Genomic DNA, 26,234 nt, shown 5'->3' with positions numbered 1-26,234 from the left:
TGAAAGTGAGAGGAGTATGAATTAATACATTTATATAGCATCCCTTTTTTTACCATCCACTTCACATAGAGTACTACTAAAATGCAGCTACATCTGATGTGAGTGAGTTTAGATACATTCTTTTGCCAGAAACACCAGGAAGCAATTTTTTTTCCCAACAGGGCAGCATTAAAAAACATGTATAATTGCATGGAGCAAATAGGACCTCAGCTTTTAAGCTCTGCTTTGAAAGATCCATCAGATTTCCTTTGAGTCAAGAACATATGCTGAAATACATTATATTTAAGTACTTCTTAAAGCTATATTGCTGTATGATTTGCACCATCTGATTTTCAGACTTGCTCCATAAGTCTCAGCATTGAATAGGAAAAGAAGGGCAAATGTTGCAGCAAATAAAAGGAACATGTGTTTTGTAAGTCTTCAATGGCTGGAGATGCTTAAAGAGTAGCTTTCATCTTCACTCCCACTCTGAGGGTTTATCATACTTGTATTTCCATGATGGTTTTTTCTGCTGAACAGTCAGGATATTGTTGCATAGGAGAGGAAAAAATGTAAGCGAAACCACAAAGAGTACAGTTGTGTTAGAACAACGTAGCTGAGGCCCCAGCTGCTAGTAGAGGTTAATACAGTGTTACTCGCTATGGATCACCCATCTCACTGTTGTCATTAAATGGGTTAGTCAGCAGTAACTGTGTTTGGGCTTTTAGGACTCCTGCTATCTTTTCTTCCAAGTAAGGACAGTCCTACATCTTTTAGAGGTTGTGTTTTGTTTCTTCTTTGCATTGTCTTCTCAGTAGCCTACAGCACAGCAGCAATCTATTCAGAAGTTTCCACAGAATACTGGTCATGCTTCCTTTAGGAGAAATCACTTGCATATCATACCTGGTCAAAATAATTTGCTCACTATGCTAAGCTATCATCCCACCACTAATCAGCTAAGTGATATTCCTCTTTATTGCTCCTGCCATAAAGACACTTACAAAGATCCTGAAGAGCCTGACCTCATTATGAGGCTGAAAAAGATTAAACAACTGAACTCCATCTGTTTTCAGTTCCTACAAGCCAGGATTACAGTATGGATTCATCTCTACATTTGTCCTCCAGTAGATGGCCTTTTTTTTCCCCTCTAGAAAGCCCTGTGCAGCAACAAGAAAGTGTCCTTTTTCTTTCTGCAACAAGAGTTGCTCTTTTGTCTAGTTTCTTATACTTCCCTGATTACCATAATATATGCATACCATCAGTGTTAGGGCATAATGCTGGAGGATTTAGGGCATTTGCCTGAACTTTCCTCCAGCAAAATATTCTTAACTTGTGGTTCATGGTAGATGGTCCATGGAAGTGTATGTAGCTGTAAAATAGGTGGCATTTACGATGAACTTTGACAAAGATGCATGATGTCCATGAGAAACTTTCAGGATTAATGGACATCCGAAGAGTTTAGAACTTGCTGGGCTGAAGCTTAAAGAACTAAAAAAAAAAAAGGCTTAGTTTCATTTTTTAGAAATTAATATCTGTGTTAAATTCCTATTAAACATGTATTTCTCCATGTGAAATACAGAGAAAACTAACTTACTTCCTTCTCACTCTTCTTCTCAATCTTTTTAAAAATTGTTACTATTTTTTAGGACACACAGCTCACTAGAGTATTGTAAGAGTTAAAATCCAGAGACGTTACAGAACCTTAGCCAAAAGCGTACCCTTAAAAGGGGTAGTTGGATGCCTTGTTGTTTCAGGTTTCTCTTGGTGCATTCATTCTGTTCTGCATTCAGACCAGTTCTGTAGTGGTGGTCATTTATAATCATTAATCTAGCTCATTGATATTGTAATGTGCTCTAAACATTCTCTGTGGAGCTTACATGCTCCACTGCATTTCCTTCTAAATAACTAATGATGACTTCTTCAGTCTTGTCATTAACCAGATTATCTTCCTCCAGCCAGTTCTCTTATTGATTTGTTTGGTTTGAGGTTTGTTTTCTTCTTAAGTTTTTACACTCATAAAAGAGACTCAGTATCGGTGTGTTTGGGGGCATTTTACATGACTGAACAACACTGCCCAAGCATAGGTCCAGATACTGCAGTACTTATTTTTATGAATAGAGGCTTTAACTGTTGACTCAGAGGCTCCTAAAAACAATGTCCTTTCCTTTCAGACTGTTTTCCTCAGCATTATAAGGATTATAGTGCGTAGCCTGTATATAAACCTATATATAAATATAGTCTGCAGTAAAGTCAAAGAATGGCCAGTACTATGAATGGCTTTCAGTTCTGGGAAGATTCATGTTTAAGTCAGGTAGTCAAATTGCTCCAGGTGAACATAAGTGCACAGAGAAAGATGTGCTAGACCATTCAGTGCTTTGTGGATCACAACCAGCTTTCTTGAGTTTCAACCACAGTGAGTTGACTGCTTTGTGTAATTGCATACTGGTGTCACTCTTGGTGGCATGTGGGATTCTCCATTCTTCACAAGCCTGAACTTGTCTCTTTCATGTTTGGGCTCATGATGGACACGTTTCAGAGAAGCAGTATCAGAGTGCCTGCTGTGATGACAGCTGTTGGTGAAGGTGCAGTTAACTGTTCAAAACTTTGCAGTGGGTTATTTACGAGTTGATGTGGAGCAGGGACAGGGGGAGACACAAAAGGCTATCCTTCATCGTGATCTAAATTATGCTGAAATGTTTTGTCTCTCTTCCATGTGGTGTTTGTAGCAACTGTACTATTCTTTGAAAGCCTCTTCCAAACCAGTTGTTAAAAGAAAAAAGTCCAAAACATTTCCATTTCATTCATTGTTTTGAGAAAATTGTTGACCATTGCACTTCATGCTTTTACATGCCACACTGAAGTCTGAAACACTTGGGAGATTCAAGGTATTTGAAAATACCTGATTCTACTGCAACTGGTTCACCGGAACATTTAATTGGTGTTTCCTGGAATGGTCGGGCTAGAAAGAAACTGGAAGTCAAGGAGATCTTTGATCTGAGATTGCTACAGCAATCTACAGCATTTCCATAGTTCATTGTATGTCCTCCTTAACCTCTACCTCCTCTTCTTTCTCGGATAATGTCATAGCTTTCTTCTGCTCCCCAACCCTATGTGCATGACACAGACAAGCTGTCTGCCAGCTAACTCTATTTCTTGGGGCTCCCAAAGCAGAAAGGAAATACCAAGCAGTAATTGAAGACTGTGTGTCTCTCCCTGGCCATAGTCCCATTATTGTCGCTAGACCTAATACATATCTGAGGGAGGAAGGGTTGTGTGTAAGGTCCTGTATTGCATGAGATGCAGCTGCATACCACCTGCCCATTTACTCTGCCCATCTCGTGATGCGTAGCTATGAATTCTTTAGTTGTTTTGAAGATCTTAAGCTTAATGACAACTTGTTTTCTTGAATAGAGGCTGATCCACATCTTGTTTAAAGATTACTGCTGCTGTTTGAGAGCTTGGGGAAATGTTGATGGTCCCCTCCAGTGAAGTGTTGCCGGCATTCCTGTACTTCACTGTTAAGATTGCTGTGGGTCCCGTTTCAAGTGGTTGAGCAGTCTGCCCCCCAGATGGCCAGAACTCCAACAGGAATGTTTGCTCCTTATTGTTTACATGACCAATTAGCTCTGGCATTGGATTGATTATTTTCTCAATGAGTGACTGAAAACTCCTCGAAGTGCGGAAAAATCAACTGTTGAACAAGATAGAAGCAGTCTAAATCTATTAGCTCACCTATTGCTTGGAAGATCTGCTAGTTACATCTTTAGTGATGTTACAGTGAAAGGAAAAAATTGTTTCATAGTTGACACATACAAAGAATGACAAATGTCACAGCATTTCAGCTATAAATTACTCTCACTCTGAAATTGTACCATATTTCTAGTTTTCTAGTTTATCTGTCTTAAGAGCCAGTCTTGTGTTGTGTTCTTTTGGTTTGGTTTTGCTATGACTATATTTGGTAAAGTGCCTCTTACTATCTGATGTCATTTCCCTTGTAGGTACCTACAGACCAAGGATTACCAGGGGTGATCTGTGCTGTTCCACAGGCTTACAGTTACCCAAGAATATACAGTGTATTTATAATCATGCTTAACTTCAGATGTTAGGACATTCTTAACATTTCTTACTTGGCTTTTTAATGCCTCTGCAACATGAGGGGAAGTCATACATTTTCATACTGTAATCCACAAAACTAGCCTCTTTGTTTGCTTCAGGCCTATGTCCTTTGGAGAAGGCTAAATGTCCTTTTGGATCATACTCAATGAGCTGAGCATATCTTTAGGATTATATGTGCTTCAGAATATGCACAGAATTATCTTTGCAAACGTTAAAGAAAGCTGCATGGAGAAAATTGGGTGTCCGTGTAGTAAATAAAGTTTAAGCCACTATTTGATTGCTGTAGTCAATAATGTAATGGAAAATTTAAACCAGGCTCTTTTGTTTGTCATCTTCTATCTTCTTTTTCTGGAAATAATGACAGAAGTTGTGGCTGCTTCTCCTTTCTTATTGTTTGCTGTTCTTGCACTTCAGGAACTCTGAATTCTTTAAGCTCCAACTTCATTCAAAGTCCCATTCTATAGTTAAAACAAGAAATTAAAGGTTAACATCATCTTTAGAGTTGCATTAGTATAGTGTTAAGGTTCCCAAAGTAGGTGGAAAATTCAAACTTGAGTCATGTTTCAGGCTGTCTGTGGATTCAGGAATACCACACTGCATCAGTTAAACTCTTCCACTATTGGAATGTTTTCTTTACAACCATGAGAGCTGAGAACTTTTTTTATTTTTCTAATGAAAGTTTAAATTTTTCAGTTTGTGGATGTGCCATGCTAGCCACATAAGCATGCCAGATGATAGCCTTGGACTGTACCTTTGGCACAGCTCATCCTGCCCTGAGTAACAGTCACTCAAAGCTGAAGTAATGCTGCCACATGAAATGTTTGATACTGAAGGATAATTATGGGGAATTTGAAGGGGACTAGAGGATGACTAAAGTTGTATAAACAGCAAGATTCTGGATATTGGAGATAGAATTGGAGCAGTTCTGTATACATTAATTTTTTGTTTTTGTTAATTTGGCAAGTGGTTTATTGATAGAAGGGCTCAAGATCAAAGGGCAGAAAAACCAATCACACCATCTAGAGGATTTTACTCTTTAAAAAACGTTTAGCTCACTCAAAATATGGTGCTACTGGAGCTTTGCCCATAATAAGCCCGCTTTTCAGTGAATTTACTGTTCATATGAACTGTCCAGATTCCCTCCAGAATGAATGAGTTCATTCTCCACATCAGCTGCAGCTAAATCTTTTTCCTTCTTACCTGAGAGCCTCAAAACTAGCTTTCTGCTCAACCACAGTGCTAATCCCTTCTAACTGTTCTCTCTTGCAGCACTCCCCAGACAAATCTTTTTAGGTCAGTCTGCTTAAGTCTCCACTATATTTGTCCTGAGTCTGACACAGGTTGTTCCAGGCAAATCTCACTAAATCTCTGTCACTCTTTGCTTTTTCACATCATAAGCTGGGTCTTTTCTACCTGTTATCAACAGGAGTCACCTATCTAAGTCTGCTGTTTGCAGCCATCCTCCTTTTGTAGAGTGCAAAACATGTTGTTTGTGAAGACTACTTGCCTGCAGCAGCACCCTTACATCTGGCAGGATTTTGCTAGTATTCTCATAGGTCAGGAGAGGCAATGCAGGGTGCACCCAGTGCTGCAGGTACCCTCCTGGAAGAACCCCACCACAGAGCCAAACTCTAGCAACTCTGAGCATTCTTCACTTACCCTCTCTGCTTCTGCTGTCATGTCAGACACAAAGTCTTCTGGGGTCCTTTCCTGAGGATGCCCTGGGATCCCTTCTGGAAGGACCTAAATGGTATCAGTGGAAAGAGCAGATGGGGTTTGTGAATAAACTGAACTCATCTGCCTGCTTGGATAGTAAGGGTGCCAAAAGTTCTGTCTTAAGAGTGTGTCTGATAACAGAGTGTTCACAAATCGTCTTGGCGGGTATGGTGAAAATACAGCCAGTAAAGCTGAACCTACTTTTAATTAGGAGGATCATTAGTCCTATGACAATGCCTTGCATACATCCTGGACTTTAAGAATTAAAACATCTTAAGCAGGGAATTACCTGAGCCTATCTAACAGTTTATCTCTGCTGAGGAGGGGAGGTTCTGCTCTCCCTCTCCACCTCCTTCTCTCTTCCCTGCACCTGGCCATGCTCTTCCACAGCTTGCTTTGCATGAGCTTTCATCAGATATTTCTGAGAGTCCGTTTAATTCACTAGCCCAGGAAAAAAGTTGAATTTTCTCAGCAAGGGGCCTGCTGAGTGCCAGAGCTGGTAAGAGGGGTGGTTCAGAACCACGTGGCCAGCAGCAAGAGGTGGGAAAGGAAAGAAGAGAGAGTGGAGTGAGACCTGCCCCTTTCAGCAGGAGTAGGGTTTTAGATTGGCTTAGCTGCTTGTTGAACTTCACTGTCGGAAAGGCAGAGGTAATGCATCCAGTTATTGAAACTAAGAAAATTTTTTTTTTTTGTTACTATCTAATGAGATTGAGACAGACATTGGTACTTTTAAAGCTACTTATGTCCAAGACTCTATGTAAAGCACAGATTCTTATGTTGGTCCATGAAACAGATTTGACCATTACCCTCTTTAAACTATTCACTAGAAACCTTCCTTTAAAAAACAAAGTTAGTTTTGAGCTAACCTGGCAGAAATCTTTGGCTTCTAGTGCAGTTTCCTGTTGCTTTAAAGTAACAAGTGGGTCTGTCTCAGTTTTCTTCAGATTTTCCTACGCTCTTAGGACTATTTTCTAATGATTGTGGGAGCTATCTGTACGCTTCAAGAGCAGAATGAACCCTGCTGTACACAACTTACATGAACATGCTTATGCAACTTAAGGGGAAAGTGTGTGAGTGCTTACTTTTTATTGTTTAGTTTATATAAATTTAACCTTCCATCTCAAATTATGGGGATAATTATGTGACCTGTTGTTTCACTTTTTGCTTATTTGAAAAATAAGGAAAATCAATTTTTAAAATTAGACAAATGCACATTCTGGATCTGGTTTCTGTTTATTTTATATCTCTTCTTGTCAGTAGAAAAAGCGAATTAGTCAAAGAAACAGCCCTTGAGTTTTTATCTTGTTTCAAATTCTTATTTAAACGATCATTCTCTCAAGTAACGGGAACAGATCTTAATCATGATAGGTCATAAAAATCTCTCAGTGCAAAATTTTATAAATTATTAATTGAAAAGGAAGATTATTTTTTTTCTCTTTTTAGAATAGAAAGTTTTACGAGGAAGAAATGGGGTTTTTACACAGCTGTATATCGCTGTTTAGGTCCTACACATGGATTAATTTTCCTAGAATTCTTAATTTTCTGTTTGTTATTAGCACTAGATATATGGAGAGATGAGGAAATTGAGCTATAGGTATCTTCTGAATAAGGCATGTGCAGAGCATAGCCTATTAGCTGGATGTGAGGCGTGAAGTTGCAGTATTATCAATACTCATGTTTATATTCAGTTTCTTGTAAAATTGCAACCCCTATAGACAGCACAAGAACACCTAGACTTTTATTTTTAGGGGCTTTTGTTTGTTTTTGTTCTTTTCTACAAGGTTGCAAGCTTGCACAGATATAGAGAGAATCCTAAGGATGTGATACTTATACCAGAAAAATCAAAAAACTAAAGGCCAGGAAAGACTCTCCCACCACTTAAAAAAAAATAATTATTATTTATTAGGCTGTTGTCTGTTATATTTCCAGGAGACTGATTTACAGCTCTATGGCTTTATGACTCTTGTATGACTTCATGACTGTGGTAGAAAAGCAGCCTGTGGAAATTGTGTGTCCTACCATAATCCAAAGGAGAAGGCTACATTGCCCAGGGCTCACGCCTGATTGGATAGTGGTTGTACATAAAAGATGATGGGAATAAGGAACTTTAATGTATATTCATCAAGGCAATCCTTGTGTTTCTGGAAGTTACTAATGTGACTTTTGGGGGTAGATTTCATACACCAACTGCAGTAAATATTCTCCTGCTGCTTTGGGCATATTTATAGCTGTCCCAGTGTTGTGACAGCATTGTAGATAGCGACTTCTTGTGCCGAAAGCAGCCTAGATACAGCAGCAATGACTGCAATTCAGGATAAGTCCTAAATATTTATTGGTTTCCTGGGTAGATTTTACAGCCTTCACTGAGCTCCAGGCTTCTGTGGCTAGGCTGCTGTTGGTATGAAAGATACCTAGTTAAAAGATAGCTCAGGTGTGTCTAAACTTCACTCGCAACACTGACAGCAGCATAAACGCATCATTTAGCATTCCTAGAGTTTGCATCATTTCGCGTCAGGTGCCATCTGTCAGCCACATACAAACCAGAAACGAAGCTGGTAAAAACAATATCTGTTTTAAAAGCCAGGGAAATACGAAGCAGCTGCCTTCATGTTTCTCAAAGGTAGGCCATTTTTATCCAGAAAGTGGTGTTTGTTTTCTAAGACTGTACCACATGGACAAACTTCCTTCTCCACTATGCCTCTGAAACATGAGGAAGAGTCTGCCTCAGGCACTAAAAGACAATAAACTACTTGCAGACAGTGAGATCTGTAGGGAAGAGTCAGGATTTTGCTAGTGGCACAGTAGCAGCAGCAGTACAGGCTGGGCAGGAGTTTGAAGACCAGTGCAGCAAAAATTATGACTGAACAGTTAAAGTACTTCCTGTGCAACTCTAGCCATACTACTTTACTTTTCTGTACTTATTCTATTAAGCCTCCCATCTCCTTCTTGGTGTACTGCTGTTTTAAAATCACTTTGCAATTTGTTATTAGCTGCTTTGCAGTAGAAGAGCAAAGTGTTATGTTCAGCTGTAAATGAACATGGTTAACATGCAAATTGCAATCAGTCTCTCTCCATCCTTAAGCACATAGTATGACCAAGTTTGTTCCACTGCGAGAGCATGGTAGAGTGTGTATAGCTCACTGCCCTATGCTGTGGGGTCAGATTTAAACTCCGTGATTTGCTTCATTTGTTACTGGAACTTGAGATACAGTAATTTGTGGTAGCAACCAAAGTAGCAGTTGTGGATTCCACTTTTCACTCATTCTGACTGGTACCTTCCTTCTTTTCTTTCTTTCTTCATCATACAGCGTTGAACACTATTTACTCAGCTGTGGCCTGGAGACAGGAAGGAGCAATGTGGTCATGCACCAAAACTGCCCTTGTTTATTCCAAGCAGCTCTTGGCAGACAATATGGTGCATGGGCAAATGTAATTTTATGCGTGGTCTTCACTGACCTTGCTGTAGGAAAACAGTTATCACAGCAAACTGTAGACACCTCCTAAGGTCTGTGGTGATCCCCCTTCCTATGTAATAGGTACCCATCTGTAGTCTGAGAAATTTATATGATTTATTGGTCAGGCGCCTGGGGTGTCTACAGGCTGAGCTGTGTTATGGCCTAAAAGAGTCTGCCTGTATACTTCAGTGACTAATTTGGTGCCGTTTCTCCAGACATAAGAAGAAAAGGGCCTCTTTCTTCAGAGAAGGAACTTCTCTGCACCACTTCAGCTTTGTGTGCAGTCCCCATCTAAATAGACCATTTGCTCAACGACTGAAACTGTAATTAATTCCACTTTTATTGACAATGAACTTCACCCTCTGATGTGCTGGCTGGAGAGGATCTCTGCCACTTTTTCCCAAAGTCTTTTTGAGCAGACTTCTGCTTTTGCTCTACCTTGTTTTGTTGTTTTGTGATGGAGGAGTAAGGATGATGCTGTGACTTGGTATGAAGAGGGAGGAGAAAAAGACAGCGTAAATTATTATAAGTTCTAAAAGTATGTTATTTCCAGCAAGTGAGAGATCTCTATTTATGCCTCAAAACTAGTGCTTGCTTAGGGCCCGGTTACCCTCTCAAGCTGCTTTTGTCTAGCAACCTGACAGGGACTGTGAACAACATCCAACTTTCTCAGGAAACCTCATCCTTCAAAAAACCCTTAAACTCCTTCACCTTCAGGGGCAGAAAAGAGGAGGCTAAGACTCAGAATTAATGAAAAGGGGCTTTGCTGATGAAAGCGGGCAGATTATCCTCCTAGAGCGTGTCTGTTCTGAATGCATGAGGGACACTTTGTACACTGCTGGACACCACACTGAAAATCTAAAGGGGATCAAAGCAGAGCAACAGATATGACTGGGCTAGGTAGGGAGGGATGTAGAGGGTAAGATAAACAGATTTAACTCTAAATAAATATGGTTATCAGTTAAACAGATTGAATAAGATACAGTATGAAGAAAGGGTTATTATAATCTGTTGACAAATGAAAGGGAAAAAATAATGGAGAGCAAGAGGTATAAGGATGCATAAATAGGAATTTGAACTTAAGCAACCAAAACCTGCAAATTGAGTATTGCATAAAGCTTCCAAATGGCGTGACTCCTTCAGACCAACATGTAGACTTTTTAGACAAAGATTGGAAGTCTAATGCCCAGCATTATTCAAAGCTAGATTTAGAAAGCCTTGAAGAGTAGTTGTAAGAGGCCCGTACTCTGAGAATGTGTCTCTTTCAAAAGAGCCTTTTTATTCCCAGCTTCTCTGTTTTCCTGTAACCTGCTTCCTATGCTGAGCCTGTTGAAGGTGATTTTATGAAACTTGCATGTACCTTACATGATTAGATAGTTTTCTTAAGAACTTCAGACCAATATATCTATTGCTGTAAATGACTGTTGATCTAACAAAATAACAGAGAAGAAAATTTTCTTTCCTCTATGTTGTGTTATGAAAGAGAAATAGTGAGCTGAAAATTCAGTTAAAAATATGCATCTTCCTGCTCATGATAACTGGGACTTTTTCAATAATACCCTTTTGCAGTTATACATAAAAGTTGGTGATACTTGCCTTGATGACATTCAAGGAACTGATTAACTAACATTGCAGGAGAAAACCCCACCATTCCACTGGATACCATGATTAACCCAAACTCAGATATATGCTGACTGAAAGATCAAGTAGTATCTGCAATAGAGAGCAGCCTGTGATTTGTGTTTTAGTAAGAAATGACAATACAAAAAAGTTAGTGCCCTCCATATTCTCCCAGACATCTGTAATTTCAGTGCAGTCACAGAAATTTAACTCAGCTCAGCATTCAAGTTTTGGAAGAATAGAAATTCTGATGTATTTATACTTACAGTAGAATAGGTTGCACAAATCCCTGCAATGATATTGTAGTTCTGCACAGGCTGGGACTTCCTTGTGTTATCGCAGATTTCTGACTGCAGAGCTGGCTTTTCCAGACAGAGCAAAATCTTTCTACTCAGCATGCAAAATAACCTTTTCATAGCATGACCCTAAACCTAAGGCACTTCATGAGATAGAAAGTCCTCCCAAGAGCAGTGCAAAGTGTAGTACTCTAGACAGTGTCTATAATGGATGTCAAAGAGTCTGACAACAGTGTTTTTCAGCTATAGGGTTTCCTGAACTGAAGAGAAAAATAGGAGCACTCTCCTCTCTTTCCTCCACTTCCCTGGCTAATAATGTAGGTAAAGGAAAACTCTGTAACTTGATTTTGGTGACGATCCTCCTGCAGTATTTCTTTAGTCAGCATTGAAAGTATTAATTTGGCTGGGTTGGATGTTGCAGTGAAATGTCCCTTTGACACTGCATACCTGCCTCTTGAAACATCTGACAAAGGTGTAGCATTTTCCCTTTCTCTCACTTTTGGCGAACTGCCAGGCTTTGAGGAGTTGTGGAGATATGGAGAAGTTGTGGCTATCATCTGGGACACAGTTGATTATTTGGATGGGAGCATAAGAAAGGCTAAGATGTGTCTGTGGCAAAAGAATTCATGCTCTGTACCTCAGTCCTAATGCCTGTGCCCTTTGGATCCCCTCCCTGACTACTGCTTGGCTCTACTTCCACCCCTGGCTCTTTCTTCCATACTTTGCATTCTTCTGTATATAGAAGTACTGCAAAATTGCTGCTGTTCAGCTAGTCTTCTCCTTAACTCCAGTCCACAGCCTTTTGGACTATGAACATGCAATCATGTAGGGCTTTTTGACATAAGTATGTTTCCATTCCCTTGAGATCCTATAAGCTTCCCTAAGAGTCACCTCTCTCTTAGACTCCTTCTGCTGAACCACAGAGGCCTTTCTTCACCAGTCTTTCACAAAGCTGCTCTCTAAAACATGAATAATTTGATTGGTTTTCCTGTGTTTTTTGGATCTTCGTTCTGTGCTTCCTATAATACAGTGACCAGATTTGTACACATTATTCCAAAAGAAACCTTCCAGCTGCCTTACCGAATGCCAAAGTAATAACGTCTGTGGCTTATACTCTGTAGCCTTCCATACACAACCCAAAAACCTTGTTTGCCTTTGTTACTGCTGCCAGATGTTCTGTGGATGGTTTTCAGGCGTACTGTGGTGAACGTCACCATGCCAGTGAATTTCAGCAAATTTAAGCAACTTTGAAATGATTCCTTTTTCCACATGGTTATATTCAAGTCAAACCAAACTGTGTTCTCACTTGAAACTGCCCTGTTTTGGTTACCTCTTTTTCACACTGAATCACTACCTGTTACCAGTTTCTCTGCAGGAGTCTCTTCAATAGGATTTCCCCTTTATCAAGCTTCTTTCTGGTTGTCTTTGCTGGAAACTCCATCTGAAGAGCCCAGTTCTGAGGGTCTAGGGAGCAGCAGTTATGTTGTCATTAGTACTCAGTCTACTCGAATTGAGAGTAGAATGGAATATGAGGGTTTTTCTAGAGAGGAAGCAAGGGGAGGGAACAGCATGTAGAAGAATTACGATGTTCTCACCTCTCTCTTCCTGCAGATTTGCTGACAGCACAGGAATACCACTGCCTGCTGCAGCTGCTCTGCCCTGACTTCCCAATGGAACTCACTCAGAAAGCAGCAAGGTGAGTCCTCATCCTCTCTTTTAAGGCAAGATCAGTCCTACATACATGGACTTAGGAACTAGATCTGTGGGTAAAGGTATGGACAGGGACCTTCAGCTTTTAAGATTTTGGGGAAAAGAGATACCATGTTTGGAGGTTAAGAACAGGGTGTTTTTCTAGTAATGAGAAAGAGTGTATATTTAAGGTATACAGGGACTGAAATATCAATGCAAAATGCTGCTGCTGGCTCTAAGTTCAGAAGATGAGTTGCATATAAAAGAATGTTAGCCAATGTGTTTTTAACTGACATGATTTTAAACTCTTATTTTAAATAATGTTTACCATTTTTAAAATGTGTTCCCCCCTGCCCCAGCTTTCTATGGTTGATCATGTTTAAAAGGTACTAACCTCTGAAGGATTGCCAGTGTTTTAAAGTACATTAGCTAAGAACATGGTAGCTAATCTGTTTGAAATTTTATTTTAATCTAGACAAGGCCTAAAGCAGATAGATGGCTCAGGGCACTGATAATGTGATATGGAGTTTTTTACTGATAGTACTTGCTGGTTCCAGTCCAGCCCAGGCAGTTGATTATTAACTATCTGATAGTGAAAATGTAATAAGTTATATGCATGTGTTGGGGTGGGGGGTCAGTTCAGATCTCAGTAGGAGTGCGCGCGCGCGCGCACACACACACACACACACATATATAATCACAGCAAGGTTACTGAATAAATGCTCTCATTCCTAGCCATCTCGGCAGAGGGAGCATGGAAATGTAACTTTTTTCATGGACCTAGATATGACATTTGGAAACAGGATCCAGGCACACGATTGGGATATTAGCTGCTGCTTAAGTTGTTCATGGCCTAAATAATGAAAAGGTCCTCATTTTCTATTTGTCATTCTGTCATCTTTCTTCAGCATCACAGTCCCATGAAAATTGTACTAAGAAAGGAGAGTGAAAAAGAGAAGTGTTATCCATCTGCTAGTACTTCCACTTGGCTGATTCTCTGGATTCTCCCCTGGCTCCTATGTGCTGCTATCTGAACTGAACTGCAGTTAAAGCTGTGTTGGTTCAATTAAAACTAAAAGTTGAGCACCACTTTTCCCTGTAGCTCATCAGCGGGCCTTTGGGGCTCCACAGAGTACAGTTGCTTGTCCTCCAATGCCAGCCTAAGAAAGAATGCTAAACCTGTAGCAGGGGTAGATCTGCTGCATCCTTTCATGGAGGTACAAAAGCACCAGTCCCATGCGCTGGTGTGTATTTCATAGGGCTCCAGCTGAGCTGAGCAGGAATTTGTGATGGTGCATGGAAGGAGACTTCAGCATATCTACACATGTTATGATGTTTGTGTCAAGGAATTTAATCCACAGGGCTGCTGTAAACTAGAGGCCCCATTCAGGGGCCTGCTGCACTGTTGTGCATGTGCCGTAGAGACAGACAAGCAGGCTTTGGGAGCAGGTGTTGGAGAGAAATGAGATCTCTGTCAGAGGCACCCAGGCTCAGGTGGGGATGACCTCACTCCTACTTTTGGCTGGCTAGAGATTTACTTACACACTGCTATTATTCTGTTACGAGCTGATCTAGTTGAACAATTCTAATGAAACTTGTCATATTTCTAAACCATCTTTCTCTTTCCTTCCAACTGTTGTTCATTCTGTTGTCCCTTTTCTGGTCTATACTTCCCATTGTCTTCCTTGGTCTCTGCCAGTTAAAAAGGTGAACTCTGGAGGCTGACTTCCGGCACCAATTGATTGAGTCCTTGCAAAGCATGAATGTCACATGCAAACCTACTGGCATTGTTCATCCTTCAGTCTGCACATCCCCAACGGCTTTGTTGCTAATTTGCTTAGGAAAGGAATTAAATAAAGTAGCGGCAGGAGTAGCCACAGCATTCACTGATACAGCCAGGACCTGTGTAATTATTGGCACTTTTGGGAAGAGAGCAGTCGTAGTTGTAGTCTCAGTGCTGCATGACTGAGATGATCTCACAGCACGGTGCACTTCACTCGTCCAGGAGCCGTTGCTATGCACTGATAACAAACACTGGGAGTGAGATCAGAAAATGTCAGAGCAGAAGAACAGAGGCTACAACAATATAGGTTTATTAGCATTACACCAGAGCGCTCCATTTTTCTGTTCCTGGTGCCACACAAATGCAGAAGTCATACCCAAAAAAGAACCAGGCTATCTGTGTCTGTGAGATTTCTTGGATGTTTTTTTCTTCAAAGGGCTATAGCCATTAGCAGATTGAAGATTCTAATCTACAGAGATACCTTTGATCTTCAGAGACACCTTTTGGGTTTCTGAATCTTGAAATTGCAGAAGGACAGAAAATGAAGGGATTTTTCTGGTTTGATGCCATGATTTCAAGATCAGTACCTGAGCAGTGACTTTTCTCTTGCAACAGAAACATAAGAAACTTGCTGCCCACATTTGAGTAGCGGGAGCTGAGTAGTTCACAGCTCCTATGCTTTTTTTTATGGGAGCCCATGTTGCACTGACCAGTGCTAATGGAAGTGGGGCTTGCAAGTCTGTACCCCTGTTGTTACAAGATTGCCTGAGAGTGCAGATCTTGCCCTTTTTATATGTTCCGCTTATTTTTGCCTCCATGTATCAGTAAACAAACCAAGTCCCTGAAGACTCATTTGAGCCAGCCTGGCCTCAAGACAGATTGTGTCAGTTAGCCTTTAATGGTAGCAGAGAACAGTAAAAGTCCTTTCAACTTGCCTGGTCTAGAGTTTGTCCTGGGGACATCCTGTCTAGTCTGGGTTTCTGAGATTTTAACCACAATCAGTAGATCATAAAGTTTCCCTACTGGCACAATAGCAAGGCTTTCCTGCCAGCCAAACCCACCTGAACCCTGAAAGACCACTACACCAGAGTCTCTCAAGTGTAGGCATCTTTCTTCAGTCCTTTCCAAAGTTTCTCCTTGATTTTCATTATTCATTGAGTGCTGACTACTAACTTTGTAAATAAATCTGTGCCCCTGAGGGCTTAAAGTCTAATTTGGACCAGAAAGAATGAATAAAGAATCCCTTGAAATATCAGCTACGTGATGAACTCTTTTGAGTTGCAGTTCAGACTTTCAGATTTCATCCTCGATTTTGGTCCTGCTGTCTGGGTTACAGTCTATGGCTAGGATTCTCTCCTCGCTAGATATTTCAAGGAAGAGGTGCAGATATGTTGCATATGATGCTCTCCCAGCTTCCCTGACTGAGCAGTCAGCTGGCTATGTGGGGAAATAGCCAGCTGCAGTCAATCTCCTCATAAATGATTGTATTGGATTTAAAGACTTCTCAACATTTCCGGAGTGCAGACTCCTGGGCCAAGTGGAGTCAGTAACCCAGCACTAGAGTGCACCTGCTTCTATTTAGACGTTCCTCCGTCACATATGTGCTGTACAGTCTTCCTTAGAGGCTTCTTGCTGTCTTTAACAGCAAGAAATGTCCAGCAAATTCTCAGACCTCTGCTTCCTCATGCTCTGTCCTCTAAGAAGGAGACTGGGACCTGGCGCTGCAGAGCACAGCCATTGACGATAGCCTTAGATTTAACAAGTGAAATGAGTTGATTGTCATGAAGGTGATGTAATATTGCCTCTCTGCATAATGAATACATTAAAAAAACTCTCCGCTGTCCTCCTGCATCTCCCAGATGGAGAAGTGCACTGACAAAAGCTTTGGAGCTTGTGCTTTGAGGGTATCTGGGAGACAGACCATCATTTCAAAGGAGGGAGTGCAGCTCATCAACGATGTGGCCCATCGCATTTCCAGTGCTTAAATAGTGGTTGGAAAAGCCAGTGGCTAAGCAGCATTGCCTGAGAGATGAAGATGCTCTGCCTGCCAGCTTCAAAGCCTTTTCCTTGATGTGGCCACTGACAATCTCAGTAACATGCTTATTAGTGAGAATTAAGAACTGAAGCTACTGCTTCTTTAGAGAGAAGGAGGAGGCGGCTTCTGGAACATAATAAATAAATCAGAAGCATTTTGACATCTTCAAAAGGTTTTGTTTTAAATACTGGCTTTTCTCCTGGGGACCCTCTTAGCCCCAGTCTTTCTTCTTTGAGATAATTAATTCAAGCTGCTCTGCATGTTTGATTTTACCACAGTGAACAGAACTGGTCTGAGTGGCAGGGAAGTCTTGCAAGATCCTATAACTCTTCTAGGTTAGCCTCCCACACAGCTCCCTGGAGTCTTTTACATGAGACAGAACAGTGTTTCCCCAGCAATGTGTTTAGACCATTGATGCTGCATGAGTTGGTCTATGGATGGCATTTGGTCCTGTGTTCAAAAGGGTCCTACTAGGTGACACATACCTTGGCTATAATGAACTGGTAATCCTTCTCATATGACATGATATGCCAGATACTGACTGTACAGGGTCAGCAGACCTGCACACAGTTGAAAAGAAGTACCAACAACCTTTCTTTAGCATCGTCCGAATACTCTGTTTTTCCCCACCAAAGTGGGGTGTTGCCTTCTGTTTTCCAGTCTGAGCTGTCATTGATTAGCTCAAGTTTGATTTTTCTCCACTTCAGAGACTGACCTTTTCATCCTTATATAGTGGCAGTGACCAGAGCATTGTTTTTGTTTTCATTTTTATGAACGTTTTTGCCCTAACTTACTTCTGAAATCCAGAGTTTTTTCCTGAAAGGAGGAGTTGGACTTTGCTATCACTTATACGTCATCTTTATGGCCTGTGGCTGATACTTTCCATATTCATGAAGTATGCTTCAAAATAGGGATGCATGTAGCTCCCTACATGGACCTGGGCCTTAGCAGAGAGAAAGAAGACATTGTCCCTGTCCCAAGAAGTCTTCAGTTTCCATGAAATTTGACCTGATAGTCAAATGATAGACCTGATAGATATGAAAAGATCGATTCATTTATCGGGAAGGGAGGATAGGATGTTCACAGTTTGTAATTAGAAAGCTGATTGTTGGTGCAATGTTATTTCCTCCGTAGTCAAGTGGAGTTTGTTTTGGTATAGAATGGGAATTAATAACTGCTGTTATCCTTATGAATCTGAAAATATCCCAGTTTGAACTCTGGTATAGAGAGCAATAGCGTAAGTCTCATTCTGCTTACACCAGTTTAATACTCATGTAACTGTCTTGTCTGTAGCACAGTTACTCTTTATACAGCCATGTGAACTAGCCTTGCAGTTTTTATGCCAGTGTTTGTTCCATTGTGTCCACCAGGCTTTGAATGCTTGACATCCATGTCACGCTGCTCTGTTCACACTGTAGCTGAAGTGTGTGATAGCATTGACATTCAGGATCTTCTCCTCGCTGCAGGTTCTTAAGCTGCCTTCATTTTATATTAGAGTGCCCACATCCATGTGAGCAGTGAGTGTTCCTGTTGCTCTCTCCTAACCTCTTATACTGGGCCAAGCCACTAGCAATCCTCAGTTGCACATAGCTCCCTAGGTGCACTTTCTCTAGATCTGGGGTTCTTGGTTACAGACTTCAGTTCTTTTGTAGATGCTAAACTGTTTTTCTCATCTTATCCTAGGATTGTGCTGATGGATGATGCTATGGATTGCCTGATGTCTTTTTCTGATTTCCTCTTTGCTTTCCAGATCCAGTTCTACTACTCAGGTAAATGCTGGGAAGCTGACTTCACCCACTAGTATAGCATTACAACTTTACAGCTTCCCAATCCCTGCACTTTTTTGAAACTTGTAAGGATATGGTTTTTCACAGAAAATATATAGATAATGGAATCTACTGACAAAAGGCATCACTGATGCCAAGAGATTAGGAGGCTTCACGAAGAAGTTCCAAATTTTTGTGAATGACAAGATGCCTGCAACTGTCATGGCTTATGCATGTATTTGTCTTAGCCTTGAGACATAAATTTCTAGCTTTATCTAGAGTATGTTAGCACCTAACAATTAACTTTTACTAGGAACTTTTTTTTTCCTTTCCTTAATACAGCATTTCTGCCTCTAAAGTATTGGTCCTTGCTGGAGACAGGATAAGAAAAGCCCACCAGCTGGTGCCTTGAAAGGAAAAGGAACTGGACAAATGGATACAATTCTTCCTGCTAATAGTTGCCCAACTACGAGCTGGTTTCAGCTCAAAGAGTTTCTGAACTGCGTATAGTTTCCATGGATTTAGGAACCCCCAGTGGACTCCTGTCCCAAGAATTTCTCCAGCCTCCCCTTGAAATCACATAAACTTGTAACCTCCACAACACCTTTTCGCAAGGAGTTGCACAGCAAGGAGTTGCACAGGTCTGCCACCTGTCCCATGAAGAACCACCTCTCTTGTTTGATTTGAGAGACCCTAGTTGGAAGGCAAAGTGAACAGTTAATCCCCATCTACCTTCTTCATATTCTTGGTCATTTATCATATTCTACCCCTCTCCCCCAGTTTGAGTTTTAACTAGATGGGATACTTCTAAAATTCTTGACAGGAAAAGTACAAATCAAATAATATTAGTTTGTGCGTGTATATTTACATATGCTCACCCACACATATACATCTGTAAAAATCCCCAGGTATTTTTAAACTAAAGTTCAGGAGGCAAGGGGGAGAAACTTGGATGAGCATTCAAGTGCTTGTTCTGTACAGGGAGACTGCTTTAAAATACATTGGCCTGTTTGTCCTAGCTCCCCTAAAATGTGGTTGAGGAAAGGAAATCTCATTCAGGGAAGTGCTTAAGTGGGCAAAAAGAGGGAAGCATTTCCTTTATCTAAGTTAGATATGCTCCCAAGCACTGGGGACTGCTGGGGTGCCACTTACTCATCTCCCAGCACAGAGCACTTTCTAAAGGCAACATAAGCACATGGATTTTTGTCCACTCACGCTTAAATAGCTCCCTCTGATGGACGTAGCTCACAATTGGTCTCGACCAGGCAAAAAGGGCCCGGTTTGGATACTGGGAGACACTGGCTAGAAGCTGTGGTGGAGCATAGTCTGTGGTCAGAGAGTAGACTTGGGTGGCCTGCTGATCTGATCCAGCCTGTCAGTTCCCATCTTTCTAGCAGTCAGCTGCTATCCCTAATACAAAAATCTCTTTTTCTCAGTAGTTCTCTGTATATACTTCCCCTGTAACTCCCCTGTGCATATCACAACACTATCCATGACAATTCATCAAAGAAAAACGTTCAAAATGGTGATTTTGGGTTGGGTAGAACCAGGCTTGTAATGCCTTTAGCTGGGGACAGAAAATGTGTTTGGAAAGTTTTTCACTGATGCAACAAATATTTCCACTGAGCTACAGAACCTCAGCACAGACCCAGGGCCCACTGACATCCTGCCTTTCCTCTCCACCCACCTCACGCACAGCATCACACTTCCGTTCACTCGGGACTTAAATGCCACTGGAGTCCTCACAAGCCCACCCTTGTGTACACACACTCAAACATCCCATCCCTGTCCTGTTCACTCAGGCACAATGCACACACAGACTGTCATACGCTCTCCCACCAACCCACACACATGCAAACCACTCCAAATGGAATCTAGATTTGTAAACTGCTGCCCACATCCATAAACAAACTTGTTTAAAATTAGACTCTTGCAGTAAACAGTGGGTAGTATGAGGAGCCTGGGGAGAGGCTTTCTGCCAGCTCTAGCCCTGACCTGCACTGGCCCTTCCTCTAGATCCCGTGTTATATTTACTTTGGAGCAGCACAGAGACAAGCTGGGATACAGCCTGGAGCCCTGACTAACTTGCTCCCTTTGCTCCTGTTGCAGTTCCGTATAGTTTCTTCCCAACTTGGATGAGTTCTTAGTCAGTGGCAAGAGATGGAGAAGGAAAACTTTTTAGACTTTGCAAATTAGTTTTGTGTTTGACAGAGCTTTCACGCTCTGCTGTTTTATCCATGTGCTAGCTAGCCTCTGTTCCCTTGAGAATAATCTCGTTCAACAGAGTGAGTGGCCTTTCGTAATCATCCTGGCAGGAAGAAGCCAGCAACGTATATGGAAATGGCTGTTTCTGCTTGCATAGTATCTGATCTGAATATGCAGGATGCCATAATGTTGTGCTTACTTCCTGTTGGTGCTATGTACAATACAGAGCAGGGAATGACAATTTAATCCCAGGTCTGGTAGGTCAGGAGGATGCTTTGCTGGTTATAGCCCTGAGTTTTAAGTTGCTTTCTGTTTTTTCAGAGTTCCTGGAAAGTGTGGCTGGCATTTATCAAGATCTACTGGCTGGTAAGAATCCAAATACTGTGATTGTGCCAACATCATCCTCTGGGCAACATCGGCAGCGCCAACTCCCAAATGACTGCAGCCCACTCGATGGGGTAGAGGCATCTCTCTTCTACCAGTGCTTAGAGTCCTTGTGTGACAGATCAAAATACAGGTACGAATGGAGTCCAAAACACAGATTTGAACTCTGTGTCTCTGGAGACCCTTTGTAAGGTTGGAGCTGTGAAGAAATACAGGACTTCTTCAGTATGAGGAGCCTGGGGAGAGGCTTTCTGCCAGCTATAGCCCTGACCTGCACTGGCCCTTCCTCTAGATCCCGTGTTATATTTACTTTGGAGCAGCACAGAGACAAGCTGGGATACAGCCTGGAGCCCTGACTAACTTGCTCCCTTTGCTCCTGTTGCAGTTCCATATGAAACTGCAGGGAGTTGCAACTTGATTAGCTGTAACTCCCAAACAGATCTCACTGGAGAAGTATGAAGGGAGAGATCATAGCTGAACCACTTTAACCAAAGGAGAGAAACAATTTCATGGACCTAAGAAACATGGGGTTTGAACTGACTCTTGAAGTAATGGATAGATTTGGGTCTCTGCTTTCCTTCTCACTTCTGCATTGATACTTTCGTCAAGGAGAGGTCCATCTACCATCATGAGTTAACCAGAGGAGATAAACAAGTGCAGTCATGTTCTTGGGTGTTGAAGCATAGGAAAGGCACACTGGGGTGGATGGAGTTTGAAGCCTTAGTACCTAGACAAGATCACACTGCTAGTCTGTACCCAAGCCTGTGATGGAGCTGGTGTCCAGTTACAGATCCCAGGCACAAGACTAGCCTTAGTTCAGCAGGGGATGGAGCAATACCAAACCTTATTGTATAGCTTTCACAGACACTTTCTTCATAGTTTCTTGCAGGTAGCGAGCACGTGTCCTGCTAGAAGGTCATGGGCTAGATCCACAAAAAGACTCAGGACACAAGTTCCACCTGATTCCTGCTTTAAGTGCCTGAATCCAAATTTGTGATCCACAAAATTACTGCTGAACTGCTGTCCAGTACTATAGATAGCTAAGAATGGAGATGCCAGGCTGTTTTGTTCTTTTAAATAACAAAAGCTCTACATTCCCTGTATGTCCTGAGAGGTTCAGATGGGAAGGATACTGTGCGCCCATCTGGTAGGTCAGGCTCTGCACAACACTGTGAGTGGAGGCATTCACAGCCTTTCATCCAGTAGCTCAACACTGAGCCAGGCTTTGGTAACCACCTTTCCCTGGGTGGATCACCAGCCCACGCCCACATCTCCCAGGGGTGCCACTACACCACGGACTGTTCAACACTTCCTCTTTATGAGGCAGTTTTATTTTGCATTAAATCCTTTTAAGGAGTATTAGGCAAGAGCAAGAATCACTATGATGATATTGCTTAGAAGTCAGGGCGATTGCCCCTTGGATGACTATCACTGATAAAAGGGTGATAACAACATAACAACCCTCATGAAAGTTTATTATCTTCTAAAAGAAAGGATTTCCCAGCTGATTTTTGAAAGAATATGCTAACAGTTGGGATGTGTATGCCTCTGTGTGAATCTAGGCTTTTCTCCCTGTCCTTGCAATGGAGACAGGTAAGACTGCTCCTAGGGATGTATCCCAGCTCAAACATCTTGCTTAGCAAATGAGGAGCAGATGCAATGCTAAATAAGCAAGCTGACGGCTATTTGTTTTAAACTAAGTCAGGCAACTTGACAGTGTTAGAACAGGTAAAAGGGTTTAATTCTCCAGTTTGAGCTGGGTCTTAGAAAAAAAAAGATGGTAATTTAAAAGACAAGATGACCCCTTTGTTTCTCTCTTCCTAGCTGTCCACCTTCTGCTCTTGTGAAGGAAATGTTGAGTAGTGCACAGAGACTGACCTTCTATGGATTCCTTATGGCACTTGCAAAGGATCAGGGGATCAATAGAGCCCTAGGTAAGACTCCTGTGAGTGGTACAGCTCTAGATTTTCAGTCATTCTGCATTTCTGTGGAATTTCCTCTGTAATTATGCCCCAGATTTCACACTGTCAGGAAGACAGTGAGGGAGTTTTTAATCTTTTTGTTGATGGATTAAATTTTAAAAACACAACACTGTGCCTTACTTTCTGCTTGAAACTGTGGAGCTTCTTCAAGAATAAAATTAGATATGAAATGCTGCTCTAAGATAGCAATGTTTTACCTCTTGAATAGCTGATCATTTTAGCAGAACTGTTGCTTTAACATTTAAGGCTATAAAGGTTGGGCAGAGGTGGTCAGGAGCCGAGTAAGGTGGCTGACTGCTGTCAACAGTACTGAATTGAAGTCCCATCCTATGTTTTAGCCCTTCATTCTCCCACAGATTTTAAGTGACTGCTCTCATCTGCAAGAAAGGGAGGCACACCTAATGGGAAAACCTCTGCTGCCACCTTGGCTCAAAGACTCAAAGCCTAGTCTTTCCCAGCTCTTCCCCATCTTCCTTCAAGGCAGTGTGATCTCACCAGTATATTAATCTATAGCCTGCTGAAAATCTGGTGGTATCATAAAACACGAACTGCTACAAAATTCTGTACCAGACTGCTGTGGGAACCAGAGGGATTACCAAGCAGCATCTCACTGCTCATTTCCATGTTGTGCTGGTCAGTATTGTTCCAGAGCAAGGAAACAAAATGTTGCATTGGCAAAGGACGGTACATAATCCATACATAATTCAGACTCACAATTCTATAATATGCTTTGTTTGTGCTCTTCCTCCTCTTGCAAAGGGGAACAGAAATGGCTTTTTGTGTTTGACAAGGCTGTATCCAGGAGGTATGTTTAAATGTGTGGAGACCAAACACTCATCTTCACTCATCTCCACTCAGCAAATCATCTGGCTGGTAAGGGTAGGCCTTCTCTGTCTTTGGGCAGGTATCCTCTCCCTCTACTTCTAGGCTTGAGTATCTGCCAGTCCCTGTATTACAAAGACAAACCTCAGTGAAAAGGTGTACCTTGCCTGAGGGCTTGTTCTTTTGCACAGGTGTGTGTCATAGTAGAGTAAAAGTGTCCCTCCCCTCCCTGGCTGAGCCCCTTGTTACAGCAAACCATTTAAGCTGCTAATGCTCCTCTGGGGCAGGGCTGCTTACACAGCAACATGGAGATTATATATCAAAGGTGCATTAATACAGCCCTGCAATCCCCTCTGCAAACAGGCTTAGGAAGCAGTGTATTCACTGGGGAAGGTGATGTCTGGATTGCACCAAGCAAAATCTTTTTTTCCTTTGCCCTACAAAATGCACTTCTAGTTGAGTGCAAAGAAAACAGATGAGCAGAAAAAAAAATCCTGCCCACAGCTTCCATTGTGCCATCTACAAAGTGTGTGGGTTTTCGTGTCCATTAATGTGGGCCTGTCCCCTGGCCCTCTGCCAGCCTCCTGCTGAGGCCTCTCACAGAGGAGGGGCACCAGCCACAAGTCTGACAGGTGCTAGCATCTTGGCAAGGAAAGGAGGATTCTTTTCTGGTGTCTTTTAATCTCTCCTGAAGGGTGATTTCAATAGTCTTTGGCCTGTAGGGCATCGCAAGCTCCCCAAAGCCCTTCAGCAAGGGCAGAAAGGAGCTTTCGGTCAGGATGCCTGCCTTCTCTCTGGTCTCACAAAGCCAGTACCCCCCCTTGAGGAACAGGGGTAGGGATTAGAGCGGCTCGTTCAGGCTGGGGCAGCACTGATTAGTTTGTCAGGCAGACTGGAATCTGCAGCCTAACTCCAGTGTCAATGTTGATTCATGAATCCTTTGAGTGTTATTTACTGACTCTCCCAAGTAATTCTTGTGCCCTAGAGTCCTCACTGTGCATTCTGCAAATGCAGAAACAAGTTAAGCTTTAGCTGCTTATTCTTTTAATTGAGCCCATGAAAAGGAGCAGGCTGGGGCACTTCACTGGACCTCCTGACACTCTGTGTTGTGGTGCCAGGCTTTCCTGTTCATTTGCAGGAGGGGAAGACCAGAACTGGAAGAAGTGGGGGAGTTGGTTCTGGTCTAATCTGGTTGTAGTTTTTGGGCACTCATTGCTACGTTTTTGATGACTGCTGCCAGCTTGCCTGTGTGAGGCAGGTGGCTTTCCAGCCCCTCCTTCAAGACCAAGGTGCTAGGGCCAGAAACCGGATTTGTGTCCCCACAGGGCAATACAAAGCCCCTTCCCAAAGGTACTGAGTGTAGCACCCAGGTCTCCTGAAAAACAAGAGCATTCCTCACTGGACTGTTGGTACAGATTACTAAGTGTACTTTTCCTGGTGTGCAGTGGCACTATCCAGGTTGTGGTAGGTAATTCCTGTCATCTCTGTGCTGGCTGATCACACCCTCCCATGATCCCTGTACAAGGTGGAGTTTGTTACTGAATTGGGAAGGAGGGGTTTCCTAAGAGCTCCATATTTCTTTCAGGGCTCTTCCTGAGGTGCCAGTGTCCTTTCAGAGAACGGCAAGGATGACCAACCAGCTCTTTCAGTCCTGAACTACACCATGTCCTTCATCCTGAATAGGGTTTCAAACATGAAAAGGAGCATGCTGACCTTACGCTGAGAGAGGGTACCCGATTACTGGCCCAGCCTTTCATGCTCTCGCCCAGACAGCAAGCAATGCTAGAGCACAGTGCATCCACACTTACTCCTATAGACTTCATGTGCACCAGAGTCAGGCATGACTTTCCTGAATTGCAAGGAAACCAATAGTCTTATATCTGTGGTGTGTTTTGATCCCCAAGCTCAGTGCCCCACAAGAAAGGCAGGTGGCACAGAAGTGTGTATCTCCCTGGGTGGTATAGCGCATGTTTCAGGCTGTGGCATAGACAACAACATATCTATTGCTCTGATAGGATCTGGGACTGGTGACTATATAAGGCAATTAGCAGAGGCCCGAAGTTGACAGGCTGTCATGTCTCTGACGGTCCAGTACTCAGTAGTTTTGTATAGTGAATGGAAACTGCCAGTCCTTAGGGCTCTTCAAGTTCTCGGAGACGTGAGACTCCTGAGAGTGCCTGCATTTAGTCTGAGCTCAGCTACAGCCTGTGTGAAGGACACAGAATATGGATCATCATTCTTTATCTGCCCAATCTTCAACATTCAGTGTGCGTTTCTCTAATAGGTATAAGAAAGAGTCTTCTCTGTCTTGCAGGACAGATTTTCAATGCTGCTATGGCTTGAGCGCTTTTCTTTAAGAATGAATAGCCTAACTCTGCTCTGATGC

General features: G+C 42.2%; 1 protein-coding gene across 2 annotated transcripts in view; it reads left to right on the top strand.

Moving 5' to 3' along the window:
- CSTPP1 (centriolar satellite-associated tubulin polyglutamylase complex regulator 1) overlaps positions 1-26,234 on the top strand; it is an 88,582-nt gene that overhangs the window by 59,236 nt on the left and 3,112 nt on the right. For both annotated transcript variants that reach the window (XM_072864121.1, XM_072864120.1), the window contains 4 exons: positions 12,794-12,878; positions 18,373-18,458; positions 20,982-21,177; positions 22,869-22,978. In XM_072864121.1, coding sequence (XP_072720222.1) covers positions 12,794-12,878; positions 18,373-18,458; positions 20,982-21,177; positions 22,869-22,978 — 477 coding nt within the window. The remainder of the gene's footprint in view (positions 1-12,793; positions 12,879-18,372; positions 18,459-20,981; positions 21,178-22,868; positions 22,979-26,234) is intronic.

The sequence above is a fragment of the Ciconia boyciana genome, chromosome 6 (genome assembly GCF_034638445.1).
Source record: "Ciconia boyciana chromosome 6, ASM3463844v1, whole genome shotgun sequence".
NCBI classification, from domain to species: domain Eukaryota; kingdom Metazoa; phylum Chordata; class Aves; order Ciconiiformes; family Ciconiidae; genus Ciconia; species Ciconia boyciana.
This window is presented reverse-complemented; position numbering and strand designations above follow the sequence as displayed.